At 34.2% G+C, this 26,332-nt stretch overlaps 2 protein-coding genes and 1 non-coding gene across 8 annotated transcripts in view; 1 reads left to right on the forward strand and 2 right to left on the reverse strand.

Annotated features, from left to right (window-relative positions):
• LOC107481588 (berberine bridge enzyme-like 26) overlaps positions 1–4,369 on the reverse strand; it is a 64,352-nt gene extending 59,983 nt beyond the window's left edge. Inside the window, exons 1-2 of one of the 2 annotated variants that reach the window (XM_052258145.1) lie at positions 4,104–4,369; positions 1,440–3,031 (exon numbers count right to left, since the gene is read on the reverse strand). In XM_052258145.1, the coding sequence (XP_052114105.1) occupies positions 1,812–3,031; positions 4,104–4,191 (1,308 nt within the window). In that variant the 5' untranslated portion in view covers positions 4,192–4,369 and the 3' untranslated portion in view covers positions 1,440–1,811. Of the gene's footprint in view, positions 1–1,439; positions 3,032–4,103 lie in introns of those variants that run through there. The other variant, XM_016101857.3, reaches the window with a different exon arrangement.
• A 782-nt stretch (positions 4,370–5,151) lies between these two features.
• LOC127745440 (uncharacterized) lies at positions 5,152–22,676 on the forward strand. Of its 5 annotated transcripts, XM_052258146.1 has the most exons (7): positions 5,152–6,128; positions 6,323–6,473; positions 10,221–10,301; positions 10,853–10,911; positions 11,087–11,282; positions 11,440–11,517; positions 22,549–22,676. In XM_052258146.1, the coding sequence occupies exons 2-7, from the start codon at positions 6,357–6,359 to the stop codon at positions 22,561–22,563; spliced, it is 546 nt and encodes a 181-aa protein (XP_052114106.1). In that variant the 5' UTR covers positions 5,152–6,128; positions 6,323–6,356; the 3' UTR covers positions 22,564–22,676. The 5 variants fall into 5 exon arrangements, 2 of the variants coding, with proteins under 2 accessions (XP_052114106.1, XP_052114107.1); XM_052258147.1 differs by lacking the exon at positions 22,549–22,676 and having other exon boundaries at positions 11,087–11,331; positions 11,440–12,081; XR_008006626.1 differs by lacking the exons at positions 5,152–6,128; positions 6,323–6,473; positions 10,853–10,911 and having other exon boundaries at positions 10,060–10,301; positions 11,087–11,331; positions 22,549–22,566.
• A 1,984-nt stretch (positions 22,677–24,660) lies between these two features.
• Positions 24,661–24,732, reverse strand: TRNAP-AGG (transfer RNA proline (anticodon AGG)). The gene has a single exon. It is a non-coding gene; the product is annotated as a tRNA-Pro (tRNA).
• Between the last annotated feature and the right edge of the window lie 1,600 nt (positions 24,733–26,332).

Here is a 26,332-nt window from a genome sequence, read left to right on the forward strand (position 1 = left end):
GACAACTTTTTTTCTCTAAACATAGAAGTGAATTTGCATTCCAAAAATCTGTTCACTTGAAGCAAAAAATTATAGGTTCTGCGTTCACTCAACGTACATTTAAATTTGTTGCTGGTCATTGTTGGTTTTTTCCATAATTTTTTTTATCACTTTTAATACTTTTTTTTTCATATTTTGATTTTTTTATAAATTTTTTATTGTAATTTTGTTATAATATGTATTATTGATTTTATTAAAAAGGACAAAATAAATAAAAGATTGATCATATATAATAATAGAGTTATAAAGAATAAAATTTTATCATCCAAAATAATACTAAATAAAAGAATATTAAAAATATTAAAATAATTATTCTAATTTTTGTGTATTGTTTATTATTCTAATTTTTTATAATATGCATTATTGTTTCTATTAGAGATGATAAATTAAATAAAAAATTAATAATAAATAATAATAATAAAAATATAATTAGTAAAAAGTTAGAACTTAAAATAATAATAAAAATAAAATTATTAAAAATACTTAAAATTAATTAATTATTTATTTAGAAGTGATTTTAACTAATATTATCCAAACAATATTTATTTTATTAAAATCAATTTTAATATAAAATTGCCAAACATAAATCATATGGACATAAACTCACTTCTACCCAAAATCAATTTTACAAAATCACTTTCTTTCAAACTCCAACGTCAATCCATAAAAATTAATATTTATTTATAAAATTAAAAATAACATATAAAAATCAAAATATGAAATAAAGTATTAGAAGTGATAAACAAATTATGAAAAAAATCAATATTAACCAGCAACAAACTTAAACTTACGTTGAGTGAAGGCAGAAGTTATAATTTTTATTTTTTGCTTGAAGTAAACAACTTTTGAGATGTAAAATTATGTCTGTGTTGCGTTCAACGAAGAAAAGTAGTCAAACATAAAAAAATAGCGTTCAAAAAACTTAAACCACTTTTACTCTCTCAACCATGTTTGCCAAACACACCTTGGTTGGGTGTTAAGGTTTGTGTGTAATTATCCAATAGGTGTTTTCATTGACATTTTAAATTTACTGGGTACATTTGAGTCTCTGCTGTGTAGTTGCATTAACTGTTCATACCTCAATTATTAGGACGGCTGTATAAGATTGATTTTAAATATTTATTATTCAAACAATTTGCAAGCTTTTATTCAAAGCTACGTGAAGACAAGTATATACTTTGCAAAAGTTATGAAGTCGAACTATAATCTTTAAAATATATAGGCCTGGTTTAACTAATGACAACTTTTCAAAAACAGTTGCTATGTTATGTTACTCTTGTATTTTTCTTAAATCATAATTTGACATCTCTTTGTCCGGTTGCAGTCAACAAACAAACTTGTGTAGTTTTAGTATCATTTTTATTTTGCTATGCCAACAATTAAGGAACAAAACAGGGTATGCCATTTATTTATGATTATGAAATAACTATGGGTAACTAATCTATTGTATATTCTTTTTCTAGTGGGCACTGATGGTACCTCTACAATGGTGGAATGCTCTATTCATTCCTGAAAAAGTTTTCAGGATCAATTCTAGCCTTCACTTCTACTAGCCGCTTAAAGTTCTGGTTGAAATATTTGAGGCCCCAAGATTGTGCTTCAACATAGTTTGTATTCGGACCATTCACGCCCAAATCAAGGTCCCTGTAATTCAAGTATGCTCGTCTTGGCAACTTTGACAAGTAGAGCGCCAAGTAATCATAGAGTGTTCTTATCCATTTTATGTACTTAGTTGCATCTTCATTGGAATCCCAACTAACAGAATATTAGATTCAATATAACATACCCTTTCTGTGAGAAAATGGAGTTGCTGATTCTGGAATCTCACTCATTATTCTACCATATGGTGTCAGGATCATGAATTGTGACTCCTCCAAAACCAGCATCTTCCATAACCCTTCTAAACCAGTAGATGAAATCGGTTCTGTTACATAATCAGATTTTGTTTTGAAACTTGATGATGTTATGTTCCTGTTGAGCAAGACCTCCAATGACTGGTCCACTGAAAAACCTGCAAAGTAAAGAACAGATTGAATCCAACTCATCTCAGTGAAGTTGCTTCGTTGCAATCCGAATTCTGCAAAACTTTCCTGCATCAAAGGGAGGAGGTTCTCTGCGGTTCCAAGGTACATTCCCGTGAAAGAAAACACCACAGTTTTATTACCAAGTCGAGAAGCTGAATTGGAAACTCCAAGAACTGCATGAAGAAAGAGTTCTGCAGGAAGCTTTGGAGCAACGGTTTGCCACTTGGTGAAAATCTCAGAACCACCATCATCAAGATTCCTTGAAACCTCAAAGATGGTAACTGTTGATGGAACTTGGACAAGCTTGATCTTCCATGCTGTGATAACACCAAAGCTTGAACCTCCTCCACCTCTTATGGCCCAAAACAGATCTTCCCCCATTGCTCTTCTGTTCAGTATCGTCCCATTAACATTGATTATCTGCGCATCGATCACATTGTCAGCTGCTAGGCCATATTTCCTGAAGATGGTGCCAAATCCACCTCCACTCAAGTGTCCTCCAATGCCAATTGTAGCGCAACTCCCAGCAGGGAAGCCATGGACCTTGCTTCTATTCGCAATTGCGTAGTAGAGTTCTCCCAGAGTAGCACCTGATTGAACCCACGCTGTTTCGTCTTCCATGTTAATGGTTATGGACCTGAGGTTGAAAAGGTCAATGATGATGAATGGAACATTAGAGACATAAGAGAGGCCTTCATAGTCATGGCCACCGCTTCGAACTCTGACTTGGAGGTTGCTGTGTTTGGAACATCGCAGTGCTAGTTGGATGTGGAAAAGGTTGTGTGGAGTGACAATGAAATTTGGTTTTGGGACTGAAGTGGCCAAGAATCTTGAGTTTCTTATAGAAGCATCCAAGATAGGTTCATAAGAAGAACTGGTTTTGGTGAAGACTATTCCTGAACTTGTGTTGGTGTTAACTCCTAGACCGGACTGAAAACATTGAAGGAAATCTTCATGGCTAGCCGAACCTGATGATGATGCAGAGAAAATTGAGATGAAAATTGTGGCAGATAGGAGAACTAAGTTTACAACTGATCTAGTCATTTTGGTTTTCCTTCCTACCTTACCAATGCATTGCAATTCTTCTATTTATATAACCGTAATGCTACGGAGACAATAAAAAATTAATTACGTTAAGTAAACAATGAGAGATGCGAACAAAGAGTTGCATTTCAGGTTCATTAACAAACATTATATCTAATTAATTCAAAATTTGTTTGTTATTTGAAAAATGACGTTTTTCTATACCTTTTTCATAAAAAATCAATACAAATTTATCTTATTTAACATTTATTAATTTTAGCGATAATTAATAAATATTAAATAAAATAAATTTAGGTTCTTTGTTATATGGCAACTCATGGACTGTTCATTTAAGGTTTACTAAAGAAATCGAATAATCATGGTTTTCATTTGGACTAAAGAGTTGTGTTGGAAATTAGAAATGTCAAAAGGAAAGAGATAATATGTTCAGTACATTGTTTATGGCCACTATTCAAATGCAGTTATCCCTGTGTATCCCTCCTCAACCCAAAGTCGTTTCAGAACTCAGTTGTTCTGAAATTTTTACAAATTGTTATGTTGAGGTTGAGTAGCAACCCTTAGGAAGCAATGCATCATATATCGTGTTTTAATGGGGGCAAAAGAAAGGCTAATTCAATAAAAGTTAGTACAGAAATCAAAATCAATAAGCAACTTCTCAAGGTTATTCTAAATAATCTCCAAAAGTTCCAGACATATTATTATATTATAATAATAATAAGTTCCATAAAACAACAATTTTTTTTAAAAAAAAAAGTGCAAACATCATTTTAACAGAAAAGAAAAATGGTTTAAATTCAGATTGACATTAGATCAACACACTTTTTTCTCTATTGCACACACCACCTTCCAAGTAAATGATGCTGCGTTTCTTTGATGAGACACAAACACTAATACATAGACACGGTGGTATACGTTCATCGTTTGTTTGTATATATGTCTGTGTCCATGTATGTGAAAGACAATAAACAAAAGCAGCCTGAAGTAACAAGAACATACCCCAAGTTGTGAAACCGAATACCAAGCCATACTCTGCATTTGACCAATCACTTATTGGCAGTAAAATCCAAACTTCTTCAGCCTTCATTTATATACCCCGAGAGGCATCCAAAACCTCACTTAAAATCATAAAAATCTCCCCACTTGTCTTCCTTCATTCCTGGAAGTGCCATTTTTAAATCATACAAAAAGTAATGCACAAAATCATTCACCTACACAAGTAAACAAAAGAACAAAACAAAGTAGATTCTTTTCTAGACATTGAAAACCATATTTGAACCCTAACTACTTTGTGTGTGTTTGGATTACAGTTTGCAAATTGAAGTTTGTATAAAATTGATTTTGTAAAATTGATTTTGATCAAAAGTGAGTTAGTGTTAACGTGGTTTATGTTTGGCAATTTTTATTCAAAATGGATTATAGTAAACTAAATATTGTTTGGATTACATTATTCAAAATCACTTTTAAGTGAAAAATTACAGAAAAGAACATGAATTTAAATAATTATTTTATATTATTTTATAATTTTATTTTAAATATTTAAATAAATTTTAATATTTTTTTTAGTATTTTCAATATTCTTTAGTACTCTAATAGGATTAATAGAATCATAATACAAAATAAAAAAATATTCCATGTAGAAAAGAAATAACAATAACAATAAAAAAACTCATATAAATAAAAAAAATAAAAATTTTATAAAAAACAATAATATGCATAAGAGAGTATTAGAAAAAATATTATAAAAAAAACAAACATATGAATAATGAAGGATATAATTGGTACATACAACATAATTTTTAATCCAACGTGAAAAGCTAAACGGAAAAGCTAGAATTTATAGCTTTTGGTAAATGTGGGTTTAACATAGAAATCACTTCTGCGTTTAGAGGATAAAAATGTTGCCAAACACAAAGATAAAGCGTTCAAAAAGCTCAAACGCGCTTCTCTCTTCTCCAACGCAAATCCAAACACACCCTTTGTAATTTCAAACTCTTTTAACTAAAAAAAACACTAATGCCGAAAGTGTTTCAAGAATTAGCCTGTATGTGCCACGAGAGCATTCTGCGAAACCTTCCGCATCGAAAACTTCCGGGAAGCCAAGCCATGCGGGAGCGCCATTTGCGATTTGGAAGGTTGCAATCGTACAGATGAAACAAACACCTTAGGGTTTTGGAATGGGTTCTGATGTGGCTTCGGGCGTCGGTTATCGGGGGCAGTTTCCCCCATCGCCACGGCGGTAACGGTGTAGGTACATTCGCGGGAAAATGGAAACGAAATTGCGAAACGATAGTGACAATGGCGCGATGCATGGAATTATTTTTTTTTTTGGTCTGGGCCAAAGGCCTCTAGAAGAAACCGGTTTGGATAGATCCGCCCCGGTTCCACAACAAAAGCTGAAGCACGCTCTAATTGAAGAAAAGGAAACAGGTGAATTTTCAATGTTCCTCCATTGCATGCTATATGGCGCCACTTTCAAGTCCTGTGGGAGCTTTGGATTTTCAATTGCGATTGAGTGCGCGCCGTGCTGCATCGCCTGTGTTTCCCTTTTGTCTTAGCACGAATTAGTTCTCTTGGGCTTCGTGGCCTTCTGTTGTGGAGCTGCCTCTTAAAACTAAGGTAAAGAGAGCAGTCTCGAGAACGGGCATACCTACTGCTCCAAATTTAAATGCAAGCTGGCCTGCACTTTGTCTATGATTCTCTGCATTGCTCTGCTGATCCTGTCTTGTTCCTTTCCTTTCAATTTGATACCTCGTGGAGCTTCCTTGAATGGTTTGTGACTTTCTTCTTCGAAGCCTCGATGAGATCTGGTCACCCTTATTTGTCTGCTGTTCAATTGTGTTTGAAGCTTGCATCCAACCTGCATAAGTGTTCGCTCCTGTCCTGCTAGCTAGCGGAGCCTCCTTTTGAATTATGTCCTGTATCGGTGTGGGGGGGTTCCCAGTCCAATTTCTCTCAAGTTTTCGCTCCGCTTCCATTGCTGCCGTCATGTGTGCCAGTTGGTTACCCTCCTTTGGGGTCCAGGTAAGGCCACAATTCTCTATTTCTTTCATCCATTCTAAACTATCTTTTAGAATGGGTTCTGCTTCGCCTCCTATGTTGTTTGATTTTAGAGCTTGTACCATGAGAAGGCTATCCGACTCAATTAAAATTTTATTTAATCTAAGATTTCTGGTTAGGATGACTGCATTTCTAATCGCTGTTGCCTCTGCTGTTAGGGCTGAGCTCGCCTTGATTCTGTTCGTAGCCCCCATGAGGAGTCTCCCCCTGTTGTCTCTGATCATTGTTGCTGTTGCTCCTTCTCCTGAGTTGCAGTTGAAGGCTGCATCCACATTGGCCTTGATCCACTCCCCTGATGGTGGCTTCCAGGTAGCTGCTTTCCTTTTTTTGCCATGTTTGTGTTTGTTGCTATTTGTTTCTCATCATTGGTTGCTGCCTTAAATTCTTTTTCCATTGCGCTGGCTCTTTCGATTGTAGTCTTAGGATTGACTGCTATGTTCTGAAAATAAGCTTTGTTTCTTGTTTTCCATAGTTTTCAACATAAATAAGCAATTTTACTGATCATTATATCCTGATTCTTGTCCTTGTTTGCTCTAATTTTCCTGACATTCTTAAGAAACCAGTTCCCAAAAGTAGAGACAGTTTCTGTTGATTGACTGAGATGGCATTGAGACCCAAACCAGGCTGCCCTAGTCCAGGGATATAGTAAGAGGGTATGTTCTGTAGTTTCAACATTCTCATTGCAAATAAGCATATGGGATTCCTTGTGAGTTTTTTCCTAAATAGATTGGCCTCCACTGGTAGGATATTCTGAGCCGCCCTCCACATAAACATTTTAATTTTCTGTGGTACTTGAAGTTTCCAAATTTCTATCCACACCTCCTTGTCCTCTCCACTTGTTGATGGTGCATTAAGATTATGTTCGTTCTCCTCCTTTCTAGCAGCATGATATCCCGTCTTGACCGAGTAGCATCTGTCCGACCTATATGGCCATTTTAGACTATCCTCTCTGTCAATTAAGCTTATCGGGGTTCTGAGAATCTTGTTGGCTATATTAGTCGGAAAAATCCTTTTGATCTTTACTTCGTCCCACCCTTCTCCTCGTTTTATCAGCTCTTCCACTACGCTTATTTCCTGATTTCTCTCTATGAAAATCCTCCCCATGCCATAAACCCAAGAATCCTCCCAAATATTAATAGTTCTGCCATCACCCACCATCCACTTTCCTTTCCTTCTCAAGAAATCTCTCCCTTACATTCCTTTGGAAAATAAATGGCTTTGATAATTTTAACCCAAATTGCCTCTGGTTCTTGTAAAATCTTCCATGCCTGCTTTGCCAAAAGGGCCAGATTTTGATGTTGAAAATCTTTGAAGCCTAAGCCCCCCTCTTTTTTGCTTTCACAAATCTTCCTCCAGCTTCTCCAATGGATACTAGAGTCTTTATTATTAGAGCTCCACCAGAACTTTGCAGCTTTGGCACTTAATTTTTTACAGAAACCTTTGAGAAATAAGACCACATTCATAGCATAGACTGGAATGGCTTGAACCACTGATTTGATTCTTTTCCCGCTTGGTTGAGTAAATTTTCTTTCCATCCTTCTAGTTTGCTCATTACTCTCTCTTCTATCCAAGCTAAGGCTTTGCTCTTTGATCTCCCCCAATGTGCCGGTAACTCCAAATATTTGTCCGGATTGTCCCATGTGCTCATGCTCATAATCTCCTCTATATTCACTCTAGCTTGTAAGGCCACCCTGCTTGCCAAATGTGATCCCTGACTTCTGTAAGTTTATTTTCTGCCCTGATGCCTCGGTATACTGGTTGAGGATAGAAATAATTTGGTATGCCTCCTCAACATTTGCTTCAGCCAAAATAATACAATCATCTGCAAAAAGAAGGTGTGTGAGTGTAGGTGCTGTTAGTGCTATCTTAAAACCTTTAATCTTTCCCTGCTCTTGTGCTTCTTTCATCAAAATAGTTAGGACTTTTGCTGCTAGGATGAACAAGTAAGGTGATAATGGGTCTCCCTGTCTGAGTTCTCTACTAGGAATGATTTTTCTTGAAAGATCCCCATTTACTTTAATTCGTAGGACGTTGTAGTGATGCACTCCATAACAAGCTTGACCTAATTTGGATGAAAGCCAAAGGCTTTCAGTACCGACTCAATAAAATCTCACTCCATTCGGTCATAAGCTTTGTTCATGTCGAGCTTAATTGCCATATTCTCCGCCCCATTGCTTCTACTTTTTTCCAAGCTATGATATATTTCTTGTACAATTATAATGTTGTCTTGGATGAGCCTGTTGCTTACAAACGCACTTTGGATAGGTGAGACAATGTCAGTAAGCATGTTTTTCAGTCTCTTTACCAAAATCTTGGTAATAACTTTATAGATGAAGTTGCAACAGCTAATAGGTCTCACCTGATTGAGATTTTCTGGTCTCTTGACCTTGGGAACAAGCACCATCGTGGTTTCGCTTATGTCCGGATGGATCTTTCCATTTTCAAAAAAATCTCTCATCACTGTAACTAAATCTTCCTTAACCACCTCCCAGTGGCTTTGAAAAAACTTTCCATTCAACCCGTCTGGCCCCGGGGCTTTGAGGCCTCCCATGCTGAAGACAGCCTCTCTAACTTCTTTTTCATCTACTTTTCTGTGTTACTTTTTTTGGCACTTTTTGGATGCATTGATCTACACCTTTTCTTACAGATTTAGTGAACAGGTTGGAGAAGTGCTCTTCTATCATTCTCATTATGGTTGAACTGTTGGTCACCCAGTTTCCATTGCTGTCCTTTATTCTCTCAAGTCTATTTCTATCCCTTCTTTGCAGAGTTGTGGCATGGAAAAAAGCCGTGTTGCTATCTCCCCATTTTAACCATTTGAATCTTGATCTTTGACCTCAATATTTCTCTTCTTGCTTCCATAATTGTTCTATCCTCTTCTTGATGCTCTGCAACAATTCTTGTTGCTGCTCGGTCATGTTTGAGTTTTGGAGATTTTGGAGTTCTTCCTGTAGTCTTACTATTTTCCTGTCAGCTTTAGTAAAATTTCTCCTGCTCCAACTTTTGAGCTCCTTGAACACAGAGAAAAAGAGTAACTCCAACCCAAAAGGGAAAACAAAAAAAAATCAAAGACAAATGTATTGAACAAAACTGATTTATGGAAGCCCAATAAGAGTCCAATGTGAGCCCATTATATATGCTGTGGTTAGCGTCTATCTTAAGCTCACTGACCTCTTATGTTCGGGTATGGTCATAAATTTCGATCTGACAAGGAAAATTTTTTTAAAAAGTCAACAAAGAAGTAAGAACTAATAAAACTACTAGTTTGTAGTTTTTTAAATAATTTAACAAAATTTAAATTTATCTATTAAAATATGTTTCATTAGATGGTAAAATTAGAATACATTTTCTTATAATAAATCTATCATAAAAATACAAAACTATTTATAAAAAATCATAACACTAATAAAATGATAATATATTTAACCTTTTATTTATCTGAATATATAAAAGATTAAAAAAAATAAAATTAGTCAAACAATTAAAACAAACATAATGCTTTCTTTTTTAACAAAAACCAATCAAAACTACGAGAAAAACATAAAATAAATGGTTACTGAAATATATTTTTTTGTGTGTGTCTATTGAAAAAGTTATTGAAATATATTTGGACCTAAATCAAACTCTTTATGTATAAGAATCAAATCTAAAATTGACCATATTTGCAGAAATAAAAGGTTGATCAAGCATTATTATTATTATTATCGTCAGTTAGCTTAGCTTTTTTTTTTTTGGGTTCTAAAATGGGTCAGGTTGGGCCAAAGAAATTTAATTTTTGTCACAAAAGTAGCGTTTTTGGTTAGCGTCAATGGTAAGCCTACCTAAACCTATAAATATGCCTCGTTTGTGAGTCTTATTCGAGTGTGAATTTTCTGTTTTCAATTTTCATCATCCCTTTCTGATTTATGCTTTCTCTGAATTTTCGGTCTCCTGTTCTTCATGCGTTGCCATAAGCATAGCGTAGTTGCATTATGTTGCGGGTGAAAGAAACGAAAACATTGCTACTAGGGTTATTTTTTCTCTGCATTTCGTGATGCCATTGGTAATGTGAAGCAGAACGGTGGCAGAGAAGAAGCTATCCATGTAGTGAAAGAACAAACACTGCATCACCTCTCTCGCCTCCTCAAGGATTTCAAGGTCAATTACTCTTCACTCGTCACTCTATCTTTCTCTCCCTTTTCTATTTTGTTTTCCGTTCACAATTGTAAAAGTTCATAACTCTTTTAGAAATCTTGGTTCCTTTTCACAATCAGAAAAACGAGGAAGAGGATCAAGATGGTATCTTTCTTTTCTTTTCTTTGTTTGCACGTTCGAATAGGAGTCTTTTTTTTTTTAAAAAAAAAAGAAAGAAAACTTTTCCCCTGCACTATTAGTGAGTCAGTGGCAATGCCTCAAGATTCAAGAATCAAGATCTTTCTACTTTCTATTTTAGGGTTTCTTTGGTTTTGCTTTGTTATCCTTACAAGACAAGTTCAAGCTTTGATGTTTTGAAATTAAGCAATGGGTATTATTTTTAATGTTTTAAAAATTGGATAAAAAAAAAAGAAAATATGCGGGAGGGGGTCTCTTTGATTTTGCATGGTGCTAAAAGAATTCTTGTATATGCTGCACTTACTGAATAGAATTGGGGATGGTCAAGCCTCGTTACACGTATATTGTCAATTTAGTAGAGTCAGCATAATGAACAGGTGGAAGTGGAACCTGCTACTCTTGTGCTATTAGGCCAACAATGCAAAAAGTTTTTTTGGTATTATTGATTGCCGGACTCTCTTTTATATTTTTACAATAATGTTGCAATCACCCTTAGATAGTGTTTTTGGCAATTTGACATGTCCTACTTTTAATTCTAGTTGAAGCTGTGATTGTTGTCTGTACACTATAATAAGCAATTCTTTTTTTTTTTTGTGTGCTGTGGAATTCAGGCCTCTGCTATCGCTACATAATGAAATTGGAATGGATCCACTAGTCATTAGAGTAAGGGCAGTGCCTGGGCTTGTTGCTGCGGATAACTTTGCTCTTTGGTCAGTGTTAATTCAAAATTTGGCAAAAATTGGATATGAAGGGAAGAACGTGTACATGGCTTCCTATGATTGGAAACTTTCTTTCGAAAATACTCAGGTTCAATTATTATTTCAAGAGTAAACCTATAATTATAATCTCTGGAGAGGTATACTTTCAACTAGTATAATTTAAGTTGGACAATGCATTTTAGAGACCAGTCTGTAAGTAGATGGAGGAGTAAAATTGAGCTTTTGTTTTTGCTTCTTGGTTTAAGGTACAAAAATTGATGGACGCTAGCTATCTAGTTAGACTTGTTGGAGACCCAATACTGAAGGCAATCCTGACTCTTGAGGTTGGTGCAGTTTTTTTTTTCTTTTTTACTTTAGTCATGATTTCTCATTGTTCATTTTCTGTGCATATTAAATAAAAATGTTTTGCTCCTTTAAAAAGTCATTCATAAAAATTTATTTCCACATTGGAATTTGGAAAGAATGATGGATATCAATGTGGCTAGAATCATTTTTGAGATAAGCATAATGGTTGATCTTACGAGCATGGTAGAACAGTGGGATTATATTCATGACTCTTTTGAATATGTTAAAAGAAATGCTATACACTCAAATGTTTGAATGTTAAGAAGCATGGTATGCATGTCATTCATAACACGGTCTATGTAGAACTTTGTTGCAAAGGATTTTACATAGATGGTTTTAAGTCTGGAAAAAAGAGGAGGATGAATGATGGACCCAATTTATGATCTTAAAAATTGAGATATGACATCCTTGGACCCAATTTGAAATAAAGGAGGATGGAATACATTGCTTTTATGATATGAAAAGAATGTGGCATGATGTATGTAATCCGATTGATCTAAAAAAATAGTTTTTATGATCTCAAAGATTGAGATATGACATACTTGGACCCAATTTAAAATAAAGGAGGATGGTATACGTTGCTTTTATGATATGATAACAAGGTGGCATGATGTACTTGACCCAATTGATCCAAAACGATAGCTTTTATGATCTCAAAGATTGAGATATGGCATAACAATTTGAAGTAAAGGAGGATGGTATTGTTTTTATGATACGAGAAGAAGCTGGAATGATGTACTTGACCCAGTTGATCTAAAAAAAATAGCTTTTATGATCTTAAAGATTGAGCAATGACATACTTGAACCCAATTTAAAATAAATAAAGACAATATACATTGCTTTGGATAAAAAAATGATAGCTTTTATTATCTCAAAATTTGAGAAATGACATACTTGACCCAATACGAAATAAAGAAAGATGGCATGATACGAGAAGAAGGTAGCCTGATGTTCACGATCCAATTGATCCAAAATGATAGCTTTTATGAACTCAATAGTGGCGTGATGATGTACCAAGGTCGTGGCATGCTTGAAACATGAAAATGTACTATAGTTAAAAGCGAATTTCACTACCTGATGTACTCTTTTTTCCGACTTCACGGTTTTTTCCCAAAAAAGGGTTTTTCTGAAGGGGGTTTTAACGAGGCATCAAAGTGGAGTCTGGGCTGAAAAACTTCCTCAAGTATTATGGGCATATCGGACTACACCTCAGTCTGCCACAGGAGAAACACCCTTGTGACTTGCTTATGGCATAGAAGCCATGATACTAATTGAAATCAATGAGCAAAGTCCAAGGGTGAGCTTCTACGATGAGGTTGGCAACGTACAGGGGCATAAAGAAGAGCTCGAGCTACTCCCTGAAGTCCGAGAACAAGCCCAGATAAGAGAAGCAGCGTTGGAGCAAAGGATGACAAACAGATACAAAAAGAAAGTCATTCGAAGAAGTTTCGTCCCAAACGACCTGGTTTTAATCAGAAATGACATTGGAGTCAACAAATGGGGGGAACGAAAGCTCGCTGCTAATTGAAAAGGGCCATATAAGATAAGTGAAGTCTTAGGAAAGGCATACTACAAGGTAACCGACTTGAGCGGTACCGAGCTACCAAGGTCGTGGTATGCTTGTAACATGAAAAGGTACTATAGTTAAAAGCGAACTTCACTCCCTGATGTACTCTTTTTTCCGACTTCACGGTTTTTTCCCAAAAAAGGGTTTTCCTGAAGGGGGTTTTAACGAGGCATCAAAGTGGAGTTTGGGCTGAAGAACTCCCTCAAGTACTATGGGCATATCGGACTACACCTCAGTCTGCCACAGGAGAAACACCCTTCCGACTTGCTTATGGCATAGAAACCATGATACCAATTGAAATCAATGAGCAAAGTCCAAGGGTGAGCTTCTACGATGAGGTTGGCAACGTACAGGGGCATAAAGAAGAGCTCGAGCTACTCCCTGAAGTCCGAGAACAAGCCCATATAAGAGAAGCAGCGTTGAAGCAAAGGATGACAAACAGATACAAAAAAAAGTCATTCGAAGAAGTTTCGTCCCAGACGACCTGGTCTTAATCAGAAATGACATCGGAGTCAACAAATGGGGGGAACGAAAGCTCGCTGCTAATTGAAAAGGGCCATATAAGATAAGTGAAACCTTAGGAAAAGCATACTACAAGGTAACCGACTTGAGCGGTACCGAGCTACCAAGGTCGTGGCATGCTTGTAACATGAAAAGGTACTATAGTTAAAAGCGAACTTCACTCCCTGATGTACTCTTTTTCCCGACTTCACGGTTTTTTCCCAAAAAAAGGTTTTCCTGAAGGGGGTTTTAACGAGGCATCAAAGTGGAGCCTGGGCTGAAGAACTCCCTCAAGTACTATGGGCATATCGGACTACACCTCAGTCTGCCACAGGAGAAACTCCCTTCTGACTTGCTTATGGCATAGAAGCCATGATACCAATTGAAATCAATAAGCAAAGTCTAAGGGTGAACTTCTACGATGAGGCTGGCAACGTACAGGGGCATAAAGAAGAGCTCGAGCTACTCCCTGAAGTCCGAAAACAAGCCCAGATAAGAGAAGTAGCATTGAAGCAAAAGATGACAAACAGATACAAAAAGAAAGTCATTAGAAGAAGCTTCGTCCCAGACGACCTGGTCTTAATCAGAAATAACATCGGAGTCAACAAATGGGGGAAACGAAAGCTCGCTGCTAATTGAAAAGGGCCATATAAGATAAGTGAAGTCCTTGGAAAGGGATACAAGGTAACCGACTTGAGCGGTACCGAGCAACCAAGGTCGTGGCATGCTTGTAACATGAAAAGGTACTATAGTTAAAAGCGAACTTCACTCCATGATGTACTCTTTTTCCCGACTTCACGGTTTTTTTTCCCAAAAAAGGATTTTCCTGAAGGGGGTTTTAACGAAGCATCAAAGTGGAGCCTAGGCTGAAGAACTCCCTTAAGTACTATGGGCATATCGGACTACACCTCAGTCTGCCACAGGAGAAACACCCTTCCGACTTGCTTATGGCATAGAAGCCATGATACTAATTGAAATCAATGAGCAAAGTCTAAGGGTGAACTTCTACGATGAGGTTGGCAACGTACAGGGGCATAAAGAAGAGCTCGAGCTACTCCCTGAAGTCCGAAAACAAGCCCAGATAAGAGAAGCAGCGTTGAAGCAAAAGATGACAAACAGATACAAAAAGAAAGTCATTCGAAGAAGCTTCGTCCCAGACGACCTGGTTTTAATCAGAAATAACATCGGAGTCAACAAATGGGGGAAACGAAAGCTCGCTGCTAATTGAAAACGGCCATATAAGATAAGTGAAGTCTTTGGAAAGGGATACTACAAGGTAACCGACTTGAGCGGTACCAAGCAACCAAGGTCGTGGCATGCTTGTAACATGAAAAGGTGCTATAGTTAAAAGCGAACTTCACTCCATGATGTACTCTTTTTCCCGACTTCACGGTTTTTTTTTCACAAAAAAGGGTTTTCCTGAAGGGGGTTTTAACGAGGCATCAAAGTGGAGTTTGGGCTGAAGAACTCCCTCAAGTACTATGGGCATATCGGACTACACCTCAGTCTGCCGCAGGAGAAACACCCTTCTGACTTGCTTATGGCATAGAAGCTATGATACCAATTGAAATCAATGATCAAAGTCCAAGGGTGAGCTTCTACGATGAGGTTGGCAATGTACAGGGGCATAAAGAAGAGCTCGAGCTACTCCCTGAAGTCCGAGAACAAGCCCAGATAAAAGAAGCAGCGTTGAAGCAAAGGATGACAAACAGATACAAAAAGAAAGTCATTCGAAGAAGCTTCGTCCCAGACGACCTGGTCTTAATCAGAAATGACATCGGAGTCAACAAATGGGGAGAACGAAAGCTCGCTGCTAATTGAAAAGGGCCATATAAGATAAGTGAAGTCTTAGGAAAGGCATACTACAAGGTAACCGACTTGAGTGGTACCGAGCTACCAAGGTCATGGCATGCTTGTAACATGAAAATGTACTATAGTTAAAAGCGAACTTCACTCCCTGATGTACTCTTTTTTCCGAATTCTTGGTCTTTTTCCAAAAAAGGATTTTCCTGAAGGGGGTTTTAACGAGGCATCAAAGTGGAGGCTAGGGAAAATAAGTCTTTAAAATTTCCCTAGTAGCAAAAAATACTTTCATCAATCGATAAAGATCTTTTCATTATATCTCTTTATAAATTCCATTGTTATTATCATTTTACGAAACGCGCCGACTTAAACTCGAAAAAACGTGAAAATCTCATACCCGACCTACATAGTCGGCAGGATGAAACGAAGAGGTACAAGTCGGTGTAAAGAGGTTACACAGACGATCTTGATAACTCGGTATCCAAAAACCAAGAACGACTATCTAGTCGAAAGATCCGAGAAAAATAAAATGCATCGCAGAAATAACCTAAGTTACAGAATATGATTACAGTATTGGCCACTGTGTATGAAACCTGCAAAAAGGGAAAGATGGAATATTAGGAGAATAAAATCTAGAAAAATATTATAGAAATTCTTGGAAAAGTCTAAATCCATGATGCAAAAAAGGGGGAGGGGATATCTATAATATCATCCGGATTAGATTCTTAAATATTCATAGATATAGTTTGCAGGATTAATGAGAATAATGAAGATCCACATGTGATCACATAAATCATTATAACTCCACTATAAACTTAATATTTGAATTGGCTTTCAGTTAATAAATCTTCAATTCTTATAACTAAGATAACTTTTTGTACAGTCCTCTATTTGTTTAAGAACAAATAAATATTTTAAGTTTGGTGTTGTGATGTCTTGGCATCTTTAGTGAATTTTTGCATTTCTTTTTAGTAGTTTTCTTATGTTTAGTAAAAGTTTTCATTGCTAATTTATGTCATTTGGAGTTGTTTTAGACTTATTGTGTGTTCAGGATTTTTGTTTAAAGAATTTAGGCGAAGAGAAGCAAGCAGAGAGATGGACGCCCAACACCCATATATGGGCGCCCGTCGCCCAAAATGAGATGAAAAGTGGGCACCCAGTGCCAAGAATAGTCATGGCAACGGGTACCCACGGGGGCGGGGGCATGCCTCCATATCCAGTCCCCATCCTTGTCATAGGTAACGGGGACCCCGTATCTGTCGGGGACTCTATGGATATCTGCGGATTTTTAAAAAAATGGAAAAAATTAGAAAAACATTGGAAAAAAATGAAAAAATCATATCAATCATCATGTTCCTTGTCTCCAAACACATTAACAACAACAAAGACATTAACAACAACAAACAATATCAAACATATCCATAAAACAACCAAAGTATCAAACATATCCAAAAACTACAAAGCACAATTCATCATATTGTAGAATCCTCAAAGCTTTTTTCATGATGTAATAGTAGTGATGGTAGATTTCGATTTGTTTGAATCTTACATAAAAAAGAAGAATACAATCAAAAGTTAAAATCGTAAAATAAATCAAGAATAAGTCAATAATATGAAAAAATAATATCGTATATAATTTAGTAATTTTCTTACATCAACATCTTCTCAAGAGTATTACTCAATGCATCCGAAGAAGCCATTTTATAAATCAAGAAATATAAATCATGAATCAAAATCACATTAACCCAAAATATAAATCATGAATCAGAATCTCATTAACCTAACTCTAGATTAACCCAAAATTGACCCAGAAATATAAATCAGAATCAGAAATCAAAATCACATCAACCTAACTCAGAAATATAAATTAGAAATCAAAAATTCAAAATCAGAATCTCATTAACCTAACTCAGAAATATAATTATAATTAAATTAGAAATAAAAAATCAGAATCTCATTAAATATAAATCAGAATCAGAAATCAAAATCACATCAACCTAACTCAGAAATATAAATTAGAAATAAAAAATTCAGAATCAGAATCTCATTAACCTAACTCCATATTAACCCAAAATTGACTCAGAAATATAAATCAGAATCACATTAACCTAACTCAGAAATATAAATTAGAAATCAGAAACAGAAATTCAGAAATCAAAATCTCATTAACCTAACTCCAGATTAATCCAAAATTAATATAGAAATATAAATTAGAATCAGAAATAAGAAATCAAAATAAGATAAACCCAAGTACTTAACTCAGAAATATAAATTAGATATTAGAATCAGAATTTCAAAAATTAGAACCACATCAGGGCTGACTTACCCGATGGAGAAGAAGAGCAGAACAGCGAAGACCAGCGATTTGGCGGATGAACAGCGAAGATGTGATGACCGGCGATGACGAGAAGACGTTGCTCTGCTGCGACAAGGAGAAGAAGATGATGTGGTCGCGACGGTGAGCGACCGAGCCACTAAGGTGGTGGGAGGCGGCGCTAAGGGACCGACGGGGTGGGAAGTAGCAGTCGGCTGTTGATGATCGTCGGTGTTCGGGAAGGAGACAGGAGAGGCTGAGAGTTTAGTGAGGAGAGGAGAGGAGTGGGGAAGAGACTCTGTCTCTATCTCTCTGAAGCAGTTGGTGCGAAATTTGAATACCACAAACTAACCGGCAAGTGCACCGGGTCGTACCAAGTAATACCTCAGGTGAGTGAGGGTCGATCCCACGAGGATTAATGGATCAAGCAACAATAGTCAATTGATTATTCTAGTCAGACAATCAAAATTTAGGGTTTTAATAGCAAATAACATAAAAACAGAGAATTAAATAAAAATAAACTAAAATTGGTTAAGAAAATAATATGATAAAATAGTTAAGGTGTCAGAGATATTTAACTTTCCGGATTAATATTCAATGTTAACTACCTTGATCATGCAAAGATAATATGTTACAATTCAAAACTAGAATATGCTTATCTAAAAGAAAGGAAACCACCTTAGTTCTCTCTGCCTTTCTCTTCATCATCTTCTTCTTTATCTCCTTTTAAGCTTTGTAGAGCATAGCCTCCAACACCAAACTTAGAATGGTTGCTTGTCCTCAAGCAACAAAGAAAAACCGTGGTGATAGAAATCGGAATAATCATGATGTCTAGTGGATATAAGGAAGTAAGGTGGAAGCTCATTCAAATCAAACAAATAAAATTAAAAATAAAATGAAAGGTAAAATAAAATAAAGCAAAATAAACATGTTGCTAATGTATTGGCTTGGAAGGAGTGGATCTTGCATAGGTGAAGTATGGCAACACCAAACTTGGTGTGAGAACACCAAACTTAGTGTGACACTATCAATGAAAGTCTGGGCCAAGTACCCAGTGAAATGCAAGTACCATGTTCATGTAACAACACCAAACTTGATCCATGAAATACGTATCCAACATGAAGCAAAGCAAAAAGATAAAATGAAAAGAAATTACCTAACGTTGGGTTGCCTCCCAACAAGCGCTTCTTTAACGTCACTAGCTTGACGGTTGGTTCTTGAATTTCTTCCTCCTCTTTTAGTTGGTTAAAAGAAATAACTTCAGTGGACATGAGGAGGAAAATGATACCCACCAAAAAGCAACTCCCATACAACTCTATAATTCACTAAGACCAAGGAAAGCATATTCAAGTGTTGGGGGAGAAGGCTTCAATTCAAATGTGGGCGGTGCATTTAGATATTTCTTCTTAAGAGCTTGCATGCATAGAATTGAAGGGACTTGTATGGCTTTCTCCTAAATTATTGGAATGTGCAAGCAGTGTGCATGGCTTCCTCCTTTATTTGTGCATCTTCTTCATTTATTTGTGCATCTTCCTCTTCTTCCATGTGTGAGGGTGAAGAGTTCACTAATTCATTGGAGTATGAACTCTTTTGATTGATTTCCTCACTTTTTTCCATAGGATCTTGCATTGTATCTCTTAGGAAGGAATTTGCTTGTATCTTGTCCAGGTGCTTGATAATCAACTCCGCATGTTTCTCTATATTTTTGACACTCATCCTCATATCATGTATGCATTCTTTCATGAGAAGATCAAGAGCTTATGGTTTTTGATATGAATAAGGATATGGTGGCTCTTGATATGAGTAAAAAGAGGAGGATGGTTCTTGGTATGTATATGGAGATGGTGGTTCTTAATAGATGGAAGATAGAGCACTGAAGTTTCTTTGGTCTTGACTTTTCCAACCAAAATTCGAGTAGTTCCTCCATCCACAATAATATGAATCACTCCTTGGGTGTGAATAGTAATCCATATGATCTCTCTCCATTATTTTCCTTAGCATAAAACACCAAACAGAATTAAACACACCATATGGTAAACGGAGAAGCTAAGAAGAAATAACAAAAAGAAATATTATTTTTTTTAATTTTCATTATTATTATTATTATTATATAAAAATAAATTTCAAAAAATAAAAAAATATAATGTAAAAATCAAATAAGAAAATTAAACAAAGAAAAAGTCTAACCTAGGTAATCAATTAACTGGTAGTTGTTAATCACAATTAATCCCCGACAATGGTGCAAAAAACTTGGTGCAGAATTTGAATACCACAAACTAACCGGCAAGTGCATCGGGTCGTACCAAGTAATACATCAGATGAGTGAGGATCGATCCCACGAGGATTAATGGATCAAGCAATAATAGTTAATTGGTTATTCTAGTCAGACAATCAAAATTTAGGGTTTTAATAGAAAATAACATAAAAACAGAGAATTAAATAAAAATAACTAAAATTGGTTAAGAAAATAATATGATAAAATAGTTAAGGTATCAGAGATATTTAACTTTCTGGATTAATATTCAATGTTAACTATCTTGATCATGTAAAGATTATGTTCATGGTAAACTATATGTGACTAAACCCTAATTTCTTAGACCTTTTTAGTCTCCTCTAACCTTCATCAACCGCAGTTCCTTAGTCACTTGATTCCGATTAGAGGGTTAAGTTTAAAACTAGTTTATGAGCCACACAAACCCTAGATACCCAAAAATAAGACGATTATATGTCACGTATCGCGTTAAATCTAGATAAATAGAAAGTTGTGAGGAATTGATTTCAAGATGTAATTCTAATAATATAACTTTTCTAAGATTCAAATAGAATTCAAGTTGAATTAGAGTTATTTCCAATAATCACTAATTCTTAGGATGAAGAACGAAGCCAATTATTAAACAATAATCAAAACATTAATCAAGAGTAGAAGAACAAATAATTATTAATCCATCAAAGTAAATAGATCTCCTAACCTTAACAATGGAAGCTTAATTCTTCTTAGAGAAAAATAATCCTAGTAGAGAAAAGTATGAAAGTGTCGAATGAAAATTATAAGAGTCTTAGGTCAAGATCTCTTCTCCTTTTATATATTATCCTAATTAATGTAAAATATATTTTCTAAAACTAAATAATATCTTTTCCTATTTATAAATAAAATAAAGGTTTTAATCAAAATTAAATAATATCTTCGTTAATGGCTTCAATTGACGTGGGACCATGCCTTGATGATTGGCTAGCGCCTAACTTCACAAATGTGAAGTTAGACTTGGATGAGGCAGCACGAAATTGAGGATTTAGTAAGCATTTGGCACCTAACTTTAGGATTTTGAAGTTAGGCGCTGCCCTGGCAGCAAGCTTTTGGAGCACTGGTTCTTCTTCCGGCGCCTAACTTGGAAAAAGCCAAGTTAGGCGCCAATATGGCCGTACAGGTTGGAGAAGAAGTGTATACTATTCCACATTATTGAAAAGTTCTGGAAGTTAGCTTTTCAATGCCACTAAAATCATGTAAATTGGACCTTTGTAGTTCAAGTTATTTCCGTTTGAGTGCAAAGAGGTCAGGGTTGACAACATCATTCACTTTCTTCTCTTCTTCTATAAAACTCTATCAAATCCATCCAAATGCTACCTGAAATAAACAAAATTGCACACAAATCAAAGTAGCATTTATAGTGGCTAAAAAGTTTTTAAATATTGATTAAACTTAACAATTCGAATGCAAATTCACAAGGAAAAGATAGGAAAGATGCTCACGCATCAACAGTGAAGCACCTAAGGGAATATGTGACAGCTAGGATTTTTTTAAATGGCTCATATATGTTATATATTATAGGGGTATTTTCGTCTTTTTACATAAACGGGGAATTAACGGGTCTCCACGGGGCGGGGACCTCTACCCCGCCCCCGTCCCCACGGGTAAAATCCAGTCCCCATACCTGTCCCCGACGGGTAAATTCCCGCGGGTATCCGCCCTGCCGGGGATTGTTGCCATGCCTAGCCAAGAAGGAGAATCAGGATGGGCGCCTAGCGCCAATGCATGGCGCCTAATGCTAAGAAATTTTTCCACGTCCAAGACCAAAAATACAACAGGAGTCTCAGGCGCCTAGTGCCAAGCACCCAAGAAGCTGGAAGAAGCTAGCTTCTAGAAGGATAAGAAGTGGGGCGCCCAGCGCTCTGAAAGAGAAGAAAAATGGGCGCCCAGGACAAGCATCCGGCGACCGGTGCCTAGCCCCTATTCAAAAATCAAGACCCAGTAACAATTTAAAGACATTCAATTCAGCCCACATACTCAACATTTGAATGCCGTTAGTTTAAGTTATTGTTAGAGAAGATAAAATTAGATTTTGTTTATGTTTAAGATATTGTTAAGTTTATCTTATGCTTCTAGATAAGATAAGATTAGGTTTAGCTTACGTTTGAAATTTAGGTTAGAGTTTAGGTATAAATAAGTTGGAGATGATCCATCATCCATTATCTAGCATTCATTAGAATATTTCATCTTTTGTTTATTTGTTATGAGTCACTAATTTCTTTATGTTAGATTACGAGCTCTGTTTAGTTTTATGAATTGGTAATTGATTATTTTTTTAATTTTAATTAATGTATTGATACTTTTCAAAAATTGAGTTTCGTTTTTATTCTTAATGATTAGTAAGTATTGGAAAATATTCAAAATCTATTTTGATTCCTTTATTATCTTGAGAAAGCTAATATTGGAACTAACTTGAAACTTATTCTCATAATTTTTCAATTGATTAGGAATAGTTTTAAAAATTGTGTGACTTTAAATCAGAATTGCGCTTAATTTCTTCTTGCCAACTAATTGAACAGGAAATTGGCGATTAAGTGGGATAAAGAGAAATTGAATTGTCAAGAGATCGAGATTTGATTATATATAATTTGTCGTGAAAATATCTTTGCATAAATCAAGGTAATGAACATGAACGTTTCCTTTTCTAAGAATTAAACATCTCTAAAACCTTAATAACTCCATCCATTATCTGTTTCTCTCGTTCATAAGCTTTGCATACATCACTATTGTTACTTTACATCTAGTTACTACTATCTAAAAAAAGTTTCGTGAATCTAATTAGAGATTCAATTAAACATTGTTTTGCTCAATTCTTAAATTCTTGTAAGAACGATACTCACTCACGTAGTATTATTTGAAGCGAGTTGGTGTACTTGCCAAATTAAACCACCCATTAGAAGAATTAAAGATTATAACGAAGTAAATTTAAGAATTAAGATTTCTATTAGTTTAAACTAAAAATAATATTTAATAATGTGCTTGTTCTATCTTAATATTATTTACATAAATATCCTATTTTTATTATAATAAATCGTAGTGAAATATCAATATTTACTAAATAATAAGTAAATCACATTAGCGTTTGTTGATTTAAGATTTAACACACATGAAATAGTGAATAAATCGCAGTTGGTTGTAAGATTTAAGTTTAGAAATATTACTAAAATCTACCCATTTTACCACCACTGTATTGAAAGAATTCTTAAATTGCAATGGCAAGTTACTTTTATGTCTAGCAAAAAATCAAAATTGATTGCTACTATTTATGTATATTTTAATAAAAACCATAGACTCTGTTGCGATTTACACATGCTATAATAAGTAGCATCGTAAAATATGTAGACTCTAATACACACTAAACTTCCTAAATTCTACTGGAATTTATTCACTATCAAATGCGTTAAAACAACTATCACTATTCACTAATGCGATTTACGTGTTATTTATACTAAAAATAGGATATTTATATAAATAATGTTGAGATAAGATGAGACAAACATGTTATTAAGCATGTTTTGAGTTTAAATCAGTAAAAAACCATTAATTTATTAAGTTGATGATTTTATAGTAAACTTGTATAATATAAAAAGCATTTAAGCTGATTGATAATAAACTGGTATTGTAGCAACATGATAGTACTGCTGTGAATTACACCACTTGTCTATTAGTGATAGAAATCGATGGTACTAATCTCTTTTGGATACTAGCACGTATATGGTAGTATGTAGAAATTACACATTTACACCCACGGATTAAAAAAAAGTTCAATTATTTTCTTGGTCTCTATAGTTTCGCAAAATTTTTAATTAAGTCTTTATATTTTATTTCCTTTTAATTGGTCTCTGCACCAATTTTTTTTTTTCAATTGAGTCTTTACACTTTTTTTTTCTTTTATTTGAGTCTTTGTACCAATTTCTTTTTTAGTTGGATCCCTATACAATTAAGTCAATTACTATCAAGCGGGACCTAATTGAAAAAAAAGTTTGGTACAGGACACAATTAAAAGGAAAAAAATTATAAGAACCTAATTGAAAATTTCGCAAAACTATAGGGACTAACAGAGTAATTAAACCTTAAAAAAATTGGGTTAGACCTTTCAATTTCTATTTTTTAAAATTAAAAAATTTTAAAATTTAAATCAAATTCTTCAATATTTATTTTTCAAAAATAAAAAATATAATTTTAAAAAAATTAAATTTTTAATATTTTTATTTATATAGTAAATAAAAATATTTAAAATTTTTTACTAATAATAAATTTATCATATATTCTGAAAACACATCTTAGTTAAACCTTTATAAAAAAAGTAAAATAGATAATTTACTTAAAATATTACATTCTAATCCCATACATTTACATATTAATAAAAATTTTAATTTATATATAAAACTAGGTGAAAAATAACACTAATTATTAGTTAGAAAGCGGGGCACAAGTGCAATGGGAAAAGAAACGAGTAACGTGGTAATGGGGAGTGGATTTGTGAATTCTCATTGAGAGTCATAATCATAGTCAACTGGCGTGTTCTTTGAATTCTGCAATACATGCTTAGAATTAACAATTAACAATTATTGCAACGTCATGGAATTTCTGTCGAGTTCATCTGTCAGTAAAATAGATGTTAAATATTTGGGGCATTCCGAGAATTGAACTCGGGACCTCTCGCACCCTAAGCGAGAATCATACCACTAGACCAAATGCCCACTGTTGGCTATTATAATTTGATCTGCAAATTATAATAGCAATTTATTGAAGTAATTGCAACATAAATGTCGATTAACAGTTAGTAGAGATACATGGACAATGTCTTCAGATGAAACGAAGTGGTGGTGACACTTTTACATGTAACGTATGCATCTTTGTTCTCCAAACGGGAACATCACTCAATAAAATACTTCATTGTCAATTGAACCTTTTGAAAAAGCCAAAAAGAAAACAACAAAATGAAATAAATACTGCTTCTTGACATTTTTGTGAAAATGCAGCATAATCCAACATAGCCACTTTTAGTAGTTTGGACTGTTTGACAACTAACAAAATTGAGATAATAGATCTGAAATACTTGAAAACAATGTCAACTAGCTGAGAATTTCCAGCAGTAAATTGTGGACAGATAGATTGTCAATTCTCTTGGAATTTGAGGAGGATGAACTTGATAACATTTATAATTTTATATACATCTATATATCTTTGATTCCAAGTTTGGTGTATGTGGCAGACAAATTGCTAAATACAAGAACTAATATACTGCTCTGTGTAGTCAGATATTGACTTCAATTTTTTGCGGTAGAATCTATGAAGTATAGAGAATCTATGAAGTATAGATATTGACACAGATACAAGAAATCATACAACACGAGATACGCGAATTTAAAATTCTTATAAAACACGAAAATACGATATATATATATAAAGTATGTTTTAGATAAATTGTAATTATATTTTAGTATAAAATATAAATTAATTTTTAATTAATTTTTTAATTATTTTTAATATTTTTTAATTATATTAAATATTTAAAATATATTTTGTTTTAATAATTAATAATATATACTATTTCTAAACTAATTTTAATAATACATGTTAAGAATAAGATTGAAATCTCTGATAAATGATAGTATTTAGTTTAGGTGTGTCCTTTAGAAAAAAAAGTTTTTAATGAGTCCGATACGGAGATATGACAAATAAAAAAAATATCCGTACTTTATAGAGTAGAATCGATTACTCATAGTACAAGTTCTTTTTTTTTAAACATGTTTAAGACATGTTTTTAATTTTGATGTACTCTTTTTTATAATTTTTTTTATATTTTTATCAATACAATCATTTAATTATATTTTTTTAAATAACTATTCATATCATTAATATATAAAATAATTATTTTTGTTGACATAATTTTATATAATTAAATGTATATATAAAATTATTTTACATATATATTAAAATTAATTTTTTTAAGAAAATATAAATTGTTTTATTTTTACTTTTATATATAATTCATAGAATTTAATTTTGATGTACTGTCAATGTAAAATAGTTTTACACGTGCATCCAATTACGTAACATCATATCAATAAAAATAATTATCTTTCATATTAATTACATAAATAATTATCTAAAAAAACAGATGTAATGATATGACTATGTAGAATGCTTTACACGATCAATACATAAAAAATAAACTCATAATTCATAATACATCAATAAATATAAATCTTTATAATACACATATAAAGCATATATAAAATATGGGAAAACTTTCAAATATATCAGTACACGGTGTTTTAATGGTGTTTCAGTAAA

The sequence above is a fragment of the Arachis duranensis genome, chromosome 3 (assembly GCF_000817695.3).
Source record: "Arachis duranensis cultivar V14167 chromosome 3, aradu.V14167.gnm2.J7QH, whole genome shotgun sequence".
NCBI classification, from domain to species: domain Eukaryota; kingdom Viridiplantae; phylum Streptophyta; class Magnoliopsida; order Fabales; family Fabaceae; genus Arachis; species Arachis duranensis.

Excerpts from the sequence above, each read along its gene's own strand:
- LOC127745440 (XM_052258146.1), top strand. The coding sequence starts at position 6,357 with ATGAGGAGTCTCCCCCTGTTGTCTCTGATCATTGTTGCTGTTGCTCCT. Across the intron at positions 10,912-11,086 it reads CAATGCAAAAAGTTTTTTTG|GCCTCTGCTATCGCTACATA; the intron begins GTATTATTGATT and ends TGTGGAATTCAG. Across the intron at positions 11,283-11,439 it reads TTTCTTTCGAAAATACTCAG|GTACAAAAATTGATGGACGC; the intron begins GTTCAATTATTA and ends TCTTGGTTTAAG.